The 10867-nt window shown below is 50.9% G+C and overlaps 1 protein-coding gene and 1 long non-coding RNA gene across 3 annotated transcripts; both read right to left on the reverse strand.

Moving 5' to 3' along the window:
* Positions 1-1519: 1519 nt before the first annotated feature.
* Positions 1520-7598, reverse strand: btg1 (B-cell translocation gene 1, anti-proliferative). The gene is made up of 2 exons (XM_003972790.3): positions 7140-7598; positions 1520-5209 (listed from the first exon to the last, which is right to left on the reverse strand). The coding sequence occupies exons 1-2, from the start codon at positions 7282-7284 to the stop codon at positions 4815-4817; spliced, it is 540 nt and encodes a 179-aa protein (XP_003972839.1). The 5' UTR covers positions 7285-7598; the 3' UTR covers positions 1520-4814.
* Positions 7599-8471: 873 nt separating this feature from the next.
* LOC115246705 (uncharacterized) lies at positions 8472-10397 on the reverse strand. Of its 2 annotated transcripts, XR_003885805.1 has the most exons (4): positions 10079-10397; positions 9792-9954; positions 9128-9690; positions 8472-9034 (listed from the first exon to the last, which is right to left on the reverse strand). It is a non-coding gene; the product is annotated as an uncharacterized lncRNA (long non-coding RNA). The 2 variants fall into 2 exon arrangements; XR_003885804.1 differs by having other exon boundaries at positions 9792-10397.
* Positions 10398-10867: the final 470 nt, after the last annotated feature.

Raw genomic sequence — 10867 nt, forward strand, 5'->3', positions numbered from 1 at the left:
CCTTAAGGCCAGAGTCCACATTTAAAACACCGTAGACGTGCTGTAAGAACACCCCTCCCTCCATTCAGTCCAATGTGGAAAACTGTGGATGTCTTTGTCCCCACTGGTTTCTGTTTACTTCATTGTGCCTGCGGTGGAGCGGGCGGGTGGGGGCGAAGCAGATGTCAGCGCTGAGGATGAATAGGGCCCCCAGGGGAAGGGGAGCCGGTGTTGCCTATATACACGAGAGACCCTCCCAGCCAAAACAGGGATCTGCTTCTAACTGGAATTAGCTTATCCTTGACTGGCGAATGACGCACGCTCTCCTAAAGAGCGCCGAGACACCAATAAAGTGGAGAGCCAGCGGAAAAATACAGGCGAAGGCTCCAAAACAGCTGCTCTGTTTCGGGATCATAAAATCGGGGACATCCAGGAATGGCTTCGTTCTGTTTTCACGTACTTTTATTGAAGGTTTTAATAAAGCTTGTTTTCCTTGCTGCACGCCCAGAGCAGATAGGGGGCGGAGCTTAAGCACAAAAGGCTGTGACTTTTTGCCTTTGTCCTTTTAAACAGGGCGACCCAAACACACACACACTCTGCAGGAGGTCCCCAACATCATCTAACTGCTAATGAACCGTGTCCCAGATGTCAGCTGCCCCGCGCTGTCGCCCAGTCTTTGTTTTCACTTTCCGCCCTGAGAGATTATTCAGATTTGCTGCTGCTGCTCCGGCTTCCACCTGCAAAGACCCACTCCAAACTTCTGCATCCACCAGCCTCGGTTCAAGGCAGCGTTACGAATTTGGCAGAATTTCCCTTTTTTTTCACCTCGTCGTGGCAACAACAAGCGTCAACAACCCGCTCCTGAGTCACGGCTGAAGCGTGTCCAGGAAAGATTGCTCAAATGCCGATCGCAGTCGCTCGGGCAGGCTCCTTTTTGAGGAAAAATCTGCAGCACGCATCACAAAAACTGGCCTCACGTCACTGTTCAGAGAGGAAAAAACCCAACCAGCACCTTCCCTCTTGGTGCCCTCTGACCCCCCTAAACCGGCTCTCCTTGTCCACCCCCCCTTTACCTTTGTCTACGCGTCAGAACGATCCGGGTGTTTTCATTCCTGCGCCTGTAGCCAAGCAACCAGTGGCAATTCAGGTGTGTGTGTGTGTGTGTGTGTATCCCAAACTTGTGGAGTCAGCAGGATCGTAGGGGCACCGTGCTAGCGATGCTAACAGAGGCTAAAGCAAAGGCAGCGGAGCTCCACACGTCTGACAACATGGCGTGCATCGGGGCTGGAAGCGATTAGCTTTAGGCAGCGGCAGCCCTTGGAAGGGAAGGAGCTTATGAAACGTTCCAATCTGTTGCTGATCCAGACCATTAGGAAGCAGATTTCTGCTCAGTTCGCATGTTTGTTCCACTTCTAACACGACCCGCGGCGCCGCGCTAGCAGGATAATCACTAAAGTGCACTTTAGCTTCAGATTTGGCTGCTAAAAATCACCCTTTTTACTCTCAAAACTGCATCGATCAAGAAGGACAAACTCAGGAGTTATGATGCCAAGATAGGAAATCTTTTATTACAGAGAAAAAAAACTTTTTTCTTCCAAAATATAGAAATCTGTACAACTTCCGCACAATCAATTTACATGAACTGTACAAATTTACAGCAGTTCATCACGACATACCCAAGGAAAAGAAAACCGAACACCGATAAAGATGTACTGACATGATCACGAGACAGCTTTTCTTCTTGGGTAAGCTCAGATTTTTTTTGTCTATTTTCTGCATTTGTAAGTAAAAAGAAAAAAGGGGGGGAAAAGAATTTTTAAAAAAGCAAAATGAAGAAAAACAAAGGATACGTCTACGATTACAGATCATGGAAACTAAGATTTCTTTTTTTTTTTTTCTTTCACCAGAACAACTTTGGTCCTTGCCAACGCTCCCGTCACGAAATGGCTTCACAAAATCATCCATGTTTAGAAGATGAAACACAAAAAAAAGAAGGAATACATCTGAAAACACCTCCGGATAGCAATTATTGGCACTTCCCATGTGTAAATGTCATGTATTCTACCATCGGTTGTACAGTTACGATACATTCTACGACATGTCAAACACCTCAAATGTGAAAGTGGCAATAATGCAACTGAGCAATGGCGAATTTGGACGACCACGATGAAACCGTTCCCTTCCTGCCTCACGTCAACATGCACGACTTTTCCCACCGGGGTATTTTATTGGATGTCTGAGGCCTGAGTTTGGCGATACATTCCAGGAGAGACTCTTCGCGTCTCCAAATTTAAAAAAAGAGAAAAAAAAAGTCACAACTTCAACATATTTAGTGCATTTTAATGTGCTCCGTTTCTGTGACCGGCACCCGGTGGAGGATGTTTACGTTGTTTTTTAAACGAGGTCAGCTAAAAGATCAGATTTAAAAAAACGGGGGGGGGGGGGGGACAGGGGCGACGGAGCGGAGAGTAAAAACACAGATGGCGAAAGAGGCGGTTAACGCGCGTCTGAAATAGAGACCAATCTCGTGGCGTCTTCGTGGCGTAATGTGAAACAAAGGGGGGGGGGGTGCAGTGCATCAAAGGCTGCAGCTCTATTCCTCTCAGGCGTGGAGGGGGCATCCAGAAGGCTCCGTGGTCGATGCTCAGGCTGAGGTGGATACGACACCTGACTCAACGCCACATCTGCCCCAGCTTGCCGCCGACCCCCGCCCCCCCCACACCCAGAGCCAAGCAGTGGTGCGTCAGACAACCATCCAATCGTACGCATGTAAACAAAGTCACTCGGTGATCAAGTGCAGCACGATCCAGTGAGGCGACACAGCCCGGCACCCTCGGCCATTCTGGTCCTCCTCGTCTCTCACTACCCCCCCACACCTAAACGTGCACACAAAGCGCGCATGCTGGTATTTGACCCATCACTACCTGAGGGAGGGTTGAGAACTTCTAGGTAGGGGGGGTGTCATACAAGTCTATGGGTCGGAGGGGGCCAGAGGGATTTTAGCTGCCCTGGACAAAAGTGCCCGGCCCTGGATGCCCCCTCCTCCCGTCCCTCACGCCGACTCCCTGGATCCAGCCTTCCCTACCTGCCCCCCCCACCGCGACAGATGATGATATGTGTCATATTACGTCTACCTGCATCTGCAGGGGGTTGGCTAGCAACACGCCAGCCTGCTCTCGGCTTAATGGGCGGGGGGAGCTGAAGGGCGATATGTGGCACCTGAGGCACTCAAGCCCCGCCTTCTGAGAAAAGGGGGCAGGGTTTCGCCACCGCCGGGTGGGAAAACGGACACCTCCGGCAAGGGTCCGGGTGGCGGGTCAAATCAGGCTGGCTCACGTACGCCTGAAAAATCACAAATGGCTTTTAATTCATGACAATGAGGTCTCAATAAGGCAACACACCTCCAGTGCACACATCCGCCCCCCCTCCCAACCCTGGAAATAACCAGAACAAGTTTCAAGTCAAAGCGAAGCTCCAAAGCCCCAATGCCACCAGTCCGGACCAAACAGTGCCATGTGAACGGATGACGCGCCGTCGCCAACAAACCACCGCAAATACTCTAAAGGTCAACAGCTGTGAAATGTTCAAATACAGTGTAAAAATCAAAGCTTTCGCTGGGAATCCGGAGCTTTGATGGACACGGGCCAGATCCCACTGTGGGGGCTACAGAATCCGAACAGAAGCCAAGCGGGGGCGACGCAACAACAACAAAAACCCGACAGGAAACGGTGACATTCGAATGGATGGAATGCAGGCGATTTCCTTGAAGTACACATTCCACACAATCTGGTGCCAAAGTGCATTTCAACGTCACCTCCGACTGGGCCGCGTGACCAAAAAACCCGGTTAAAAAAAAAGAGCCCCGCCCTTTGCTACACATTGCATTTTGGTGGTCATGGGAGATGTGGGGGGGGGCATTTTAACAAGGGGACTTGATTGTGTACTTCAACAACATTCATGAACAAAGAGGAAGGGGAGAGGGGGAACCCCCCCTCACCGCGTCTCCCCTGGAAAGCTACACGTTTATGCATGATGGAAGGGCGACAGTGCAACAGGACACGCTGGTATCCGCGGTAACGGGTGTCAGGTGGAGTGGAGATGAGTTACTGAAGTTCAGCAGTGGTGATGTAACAAGGTGTGGGGGGGAGGGGAGCCGAGGAGGAGGGCCCTTCGCTAAAAAAGGGGAGGCCCCTAAAAGATCTTCAATTTGGGAAAAGTCTCGACTCGGCTCCTCCCACATTGGAAAACCAAACAAACAATGGCCGCTAATCAAACAAGCTCCGGATTCACGGGTGGGGGGGGGGGGTAATCGGAAAAACCTTTAAAATCCGTATAATTTAATGTTGGTTTTTTTTAAAAAAAAAAAGTGTACCCATAATAACCACAAGTAGGAAAAGTGCAAAGTCAATGACAGCCCGTTCAGGAGGCGGAGCCGATCACGTTGTTTACAGTCGAGGGGGGAGGAGGCGGAGCCAGTCTCCGTCGGGAAGGGGGGGGTAGGGGATCCTGGTTGGTTCGGATGGTTTAGCTGCCCCAACAGTTCCATTTCCACAGAGGCTGCTCCCTGAAAACGGAGCGCCCAGCTGATCCGGCGACAACAGAACAGAAGATAACTGGGAGGGAGGGGTCAAAAATATCACACCTGCAAGGTTTCCATCACCTGGACGATAGGCCACATCCTCTGCTTTTTTTTTTCTCTTTTGCCTTTTTCTTCTTTCACTATTTCATATCATATTCTTAGCTTTAAAAAGGCTCACCCTGAACGGCGTGACCCTGAACAAAAGTGAGCAGGGGGTGGGGGTTGGGGGGTGGGGTGGCGGTGACTGCGTGCAGGTTTAGCCGGACACAGTCATCATGTTGTAGCCTTTGGAGGGACTGGTTCTGCCCATCATCCTCAGTTCCTCCTTGCAGCTGATGCGACTGTCCATCATCGGCCCGCTGTTTCCTGAGGGGGAGACGGCGGCGGCCATCATGGATGTCGCCTGGGGACCGGGCTGCGACTGGTAGAGGACGCAGATGGAGCCGTCCTCGCCGATGCGGTAGGACACCTCGAAGGGGTCCACCCACAGCGTGAGCTCGCTGGGCAGCAGCAGGTACAGTTGCTGGATGGTCAGGCCGATGCGCTGGCCCGCCTGCCCCACCAGCGGGTCCATCTTGTGGTTAATGCGGATGCAGCGGTAGCCCGAGCCCTTGCAGGGTCTGTCTGGGAACCAGTGGTGCTTGTATTGCTCTGCAGGGAGAGGAGAGAAAACAGGGAATGTTTAACATTGGAGTAGCAGCGGGGGGGTTTTATTCTAAAAGGAAAAACAAAAATACACCCCCAGAGGGCGTAGCCGTAACAGACCACCTGTTACAGGCCTGATAAGGAGCAGTAAAACAGCAGTGGCCGAGTCCTACGTGACAAAGAGGCACCCAATGGATTGCTCAACACGCTCCCCCCCCCCCCTCCAGTGTCACAAAGTCTTCCCTGACTGGCTGAACAAAAACACCCAAAGTGCCAAAGTCCCAGTCAGCCATCTGGGACAGCAGGCTCCGCCTCTTAAAGGGAAAGCAGCTTATTTTTCTGGCTTTTCTGCTTCCCCTTTCAGTCCGCTGGGGGGGGAGGGGTTTGTAAACACGGAGAAACTGGTGATTCACCTGCACAGCACAGACGTGTGGTATGCACCAGCGGAAAAAAATGGCCTTTTTTCTGCTTTCTGGGATGGACAATAGACACTCACGTATTTGAATACTGTCCCGATACAGCCCGAGAGAAACAAATGAAGTAGGCTAGACCCCGGGGGCACCTGTATGCATTCACGGGATAATAACAACACCCCCTCCACACTGCCCGCCGTCAGACGGCCCTGCGCCGGATGGGGTTGGCGCTCGCCAGGCCGAGCCACAAAATCATGCCCGAGAGCAGCTGGTGGAGGATCAGCTCGACCGGAACCTATTCTTGAAAACCAGGACACACAGAGGAACAAGGGGGAGGACAGAGAGCGGAGAAATAAGCAGGCAAATGCGCTCTTAACCTAGAGAGAAACGAGGTTGTTTATCTAACCGTGTGCAGGCTTCTGTCTCTGTTCTCTCTGCTGAGCAGTGGGGGTTTTAGACAGTGGGAGGAAAAGAGCTCTGGCCCAGCTCGCACGGAACCCACATGGAACACTGTTTGTACTAAAACATCCTTTGGGTTAAAATATCTGGGCAGGCCCCGCCCCCTTTCCATTCTCCCCTATAGCACATACCAAAACACCCCATCCCCCACACACGGACCCCTCTCTGTTGATAAACACGTCACTGGCAACCACCAATTTTTTTAACCTTAATAAATTCACAGTCGCCGTTTTGGACGGGTTTTGCACGGGAATTAGCAGCGACGCACACAAGTAAGCGCTATATGCGGGGAAAATGTAGGTCACCCGCAGCTCCGTGCGCCTGGTGGATTGAGCGGGGCAGATGTACGGCAGCTTTACACACTGGAATGTGTTTACAGCAGCAAACCCGACAATCCCCGAACACTGCTGCCCCAAAACACGCAACAAACGCAGAATGACGTGGAACGGAAAGTTCTGAGATCCCGGGAACCGTTCGACAAAAATGCCAAATGGTGCGTAAAATTTGGCGAGCAAAAAACCCACATATACACTTTATCTCTACAAAGAAAAAATACATCTCTGGGATCTGCCCTTTTCAGTCACCAGTCATCTATTTCGTTTTGCATTACGTAATTGAGCTCAGCCGAGGCAGTTTGATCTGGTCCCTGTGCGTTATCGACCGAGGCGCACTTCCTTGTTTGAATCCTCCTCCCCCTCCTTTTCTCTTTCTTCCAAACAAAGTCTCCAAATACGCACCTTCAAACCCCGATTTCTGTGGAAAATAGCCTAACCCACCAATAGGATCGTCGAAAAGGCCGCCACAAATGTCTCCCCGCGCGGTTAACTCGACGTTTTCTCCCTCCTGTGTTCCTACGTGCGCAAACGTCGCTGCGCGTCGGCCCCGCTGATAGTGATAGTTGGAGAACAAAGAACGGCTCTTCTGACTCGGTTTTCGAGTCAAATTACGGGCCCCAGACTCAAATTCAAAACCAATTTCAACAACTAGCAGTGTGATTTGACGTGTGGGGTGTTTTTAATGGGTGTTTTCGGCCGCGCGTATGCGTAATTATCGGGTTTACTTACCTGCCAAGATGTCCTGTAAGCTCTGGTTGAAGGTTTGGACCTGTCGATCGTTTACGTGTCCTTTTACCCTCAGAAATCTCGACAGAAATCCGACGGCGGCGTTGATCTCTGGTTTCATTGTTCCACGGGCACAAAGGGTATGCATTGAGAAAGGCAGCGGCGACGGTCCGCGCGTTTGTTTTTTCTCCTCTGCGTGTTTGTCCGATCTTTCGCCTCCACTTCTGCGCGTTCCTTATCTGCTGCGGGTGCGTGCGTGTTGTCTCTTGGCATTTATCAGACGAGGTAGAGGGAGGTTTGTTTTCAGATCGAGCCAGGACGGTTCAGTGCTGAGAAACAAACGCCTGTTGGTAAATACAGGCGCTTCAAGACGGTGGGGGGGGGGCTCTCCTTGTGCCACGTTGACCAAACCCTCTCGCGTCACTTTCCTCCTCCAGAGTGGAGCTTCTGAAATGGGGGAAAGGGTTTTTATAGCGCCCCCTCCCTCCCCGCAGCCTCGCCACAGGCTGCTACAGCAACAACAGCTCGCCAATCAGCGTCCCCCTCCCTCTGACGAGCCTCATATAGGAGGAGTGATGCCTTCGCGTCACCGCTCTGGAAATAAACAGAGACGCGCAACAGGGGACGGTGCCGCGTTCACGGACCTTGGGAAGTATCTGGTGTTAGAGGAGACAATCAGACGGTCGTAAATAAAAACAAGCTTTCTCGTTTGTAGAGCGGGTCTGGGGGGGTTCAGTCAACAGGACTGGCGCAGACTCGTGTTAACATGATAAAAACACAATTCCTTTATGTCACGGAACAGCAGACGGGAGATTTTCCTGACTGCGAATTAAAATCGCGAAGGTTTCTTCAGCAGAGCCGGAGCAAATTTCCGTAATCTGTAATGTTTAACCCAGTTGATATCCCCCCCCCCCCCCCCCCCCCCCCACACACACACACACTTTTACATGTTTCCCTTTCAAGTTTAAATTTAAACTTTTTTGGTGGTTGGTTATATACTGTCTTAACAGCACCGAGTGATAAAAAGATAAAAATGCTTGATTTCAGTAGACTTTCACTTCGCCAGAAGGTTCTTCCCCTCATCCACCATTTAATCTTAGTCCTGAAACCCTGTGTACTGGTCAAACATCCTCCTCCAAAGTGTTTCTAATCACACTATGTCCACAATCCTTCAAATTTCCACACGAAAACTACCAAATTGTAACCGAAATCAAAGTATATACGTCCTTTTATCGGCATAAACGTGATTACAGCAACAGTATATGCAGTTAAAGTCCCCTCTAAACAATATGTCATCATGTTTGGGATAAATGATTGGGTGTTTATCATGCCGTCTGTTTGGGTTTATGCCTTTATTGCTCCTTATTTTCAGGACATTGTGAGCTGATTAGAGAAGGTGTGTTTTTTATGGTGTTTGTTCAGGCAAAAAAAACAAAAAAAAACGAAAGCTGCTCGTCCTGCACTGGTCCAGCGCCGGGTACTTTCCGGATGTCTCGCCTGTATTCATTCGGCGAATTCAGGACGCGGCGAACCTTCTTCGGGCTCAGAGGTCAGCGCGTGCATGCTCATTAAAATCGGTGGAAAAGTACAGGCCGCTGAGCTTTGTTTGTCCCAGACGAGGCCAACAATGACCTGCTGAGTGCACTAATCATGATGCAATCAGGCCGAACAGGACAACACTGACCTAAAAGGGTGCAGAAATGCGCACTCGGAGCGTCAGAATACGGAAGGGTGCTTTGATAAAAGCCTCCTTCTCGGAATATCTGGCTCTTGCTGACTGCTCAGGTTTCAGACAGCCCGGTGGGTCCAGCTGTCAACAGTCATCCAGCAGAACGCTCCCAAAATGCACATTTTCACCGATACACACGCATCTGGGGTTGCTTGCGACCCGTCTAGACCTGAAAATATGACAAAAAAGTGATTATAGTCAGGTGATTATGAGCTTATTTGGATTAAACCACCCACTTGGTGAGATATTTTAAATAACCTACCGAATTAAAATGCCTCACGCAGCCATAAAAACAACCCAGGCCCCACTTCAGCTCCAGTTGACACAGGCGTGAATCCTTCATCCAAGGTTATTCATCATCTCCCTATCCTCCCCCCTAATAATCTATATTTCACAGCACCGGCGTGAAATAATTCCACTGTATCATCAAAGCGCGTCGGCTGTTTGAGGCCAAATGGAGCTTGAAAATTCAGCTCATGGATGAAAATTCTTCCTTTTTTTCCCCTTCTAATTAATCTCTCCAGCTCAAACGCGTCGGTAGTAAAGGCCAGCAGAACGCAAAGACGGGGTTTTTGAGCTCATAATGTATTAAAGGGGGCGAAAAAGGGTTAAAATGTAGCACCCAGACCTCCAGTGGAATATAGCAAATATTTCAATAGGAATGAAGAAAAGGGAGCAAAAGTGTCACCACACTGGGAAACTGGTCAACAAAGCCACCATTAACAGAATAAGGCCTTGAATTATGCGCCGGGAACGCGATCTGAGCGCGCTCCACCTCCCGCGGGGACTCCCTGGCTTTAAAGGGCTCTTCCAGCTTGTGGTCGCCTTAACATGGAAACAAAGAGGAACAAGGACAGATGCAGAAGTGTGGGCTGCTGGCCGATTCTCACCAGTTTCTCTGGAACTGGGAGCACTGGGCGCCACACCTGCCGCCATCCATCTCTCCTCGCTTCACGTCGGCCCCCAGCTCTCGGGGGAGTGGGGGGGGGGGGTCCAGGATTCTCTTCCTATCATCCTTGGTGGATGTCCCATCCTCGGCCTGCACCGAGGGCGTAGGAGGCCCGGTTTCGGCTGCGGTGGGTGGTGGGGCTGGGGGAGACGTCAGACAGGAAGAAAGGAAAAGAGAAAGAAAGCGACACAAGAGCAACTCTGATAAACAATCATTGCAGGGAAACCACAAACTTCCTGCTTTTTTTTTTTTTTTTTAACATACGGAAAGTACAGAAAAACCAAACAGCGTCTGCGGGGGGGGGGGTTAAAACATGGTTGTGGTTGTTAGCAGACAGGGGAGGGGCATCCTGTCGTTACACCGGGCCCTTGCTGAGACTAATGAATGGAGGCTTTTATCTCCAAACCACACGTTAAACTAAAGGAAAGAATGTCAGGTCGGGCGATGAGAAGTCAGGCCTGGGCCCCCAACATGGGTGGGGGGCGTTGGGTGTGTGTGTGTGGGGGGGTCGGGTGGTGGTGCTCTCCAAGCTTTTCTTTAATGTTTTCTATTATTCTTCACACCAGATAGTGTTTACAGTGTACGTGCTTGGGTGTGTGTGTGTGGTGGTGGTGGTGGGGGGGGAGGGGCGGTGGGGGCAGGGACACACACATCTGCGGCTAAAGCAACACGGGCTGCAATCATCCAGACACGAGACAAAACAACGGGTCCGACTTTCCCAGCAGGCATTTCTGACATTCCCTCGGTGCTCAGAGATAATTGCCCCTGCGAGGGCCGGACCGGATCCGCTCCGCCACCTGACTGGGCCGATCCTGGCGCGGGGCACATCTTGGTCCGTTTGTGCTGGAAATATGCTAATTTTATCTACTCTGGCTGGTAGTTCTGAGGTGTCGGGTGTTACCGTGCCCCCGAAATTTTACTTGAAAGTGCGAATCTTTGTTTCTCTTTCAGCCGTGCTGCGGTCCAAAGTCATCAAAAGTGACTTTCTTGTTTTTTCAAAGCAAAATGGGGGAGATGTTCTTTGATGTCCAGGGCCTGGGAGCGGGTGGGGGG

This window comes from Takifugu rubripes, chromosome 18 (genome assembly GCF_901000725.2).
Source record: "Takifugu rubripes chromosome 18, fTakRub1.2, whole genome shotgun sequence".
Classification (NCBI taxonomy): domain Eukaryota; kingdom Metazoa; phylum Chordata; class Actinopteri; order Tetraodontiformes; family Tetraodontidae; genus Takifugu; species Takifugu rubripes.

Excerpts from the sequence above, each read along its gene's own strand:
- btg1 (XM_003972790.3), bottom strand. The coding sequence starts at position 7,284 with ATGCATACCCTTTGTGCCCGTGGAACAATGAAACCAGAGATCAACGCC. Across the intron at positions 5,210-7,139 it reads CTTACAGGACATCTTGGCAG|AGCAATACAAGCACCACTGG; the intron begins GTAAGTAAACCC and ends CTCTCCCTGCAG.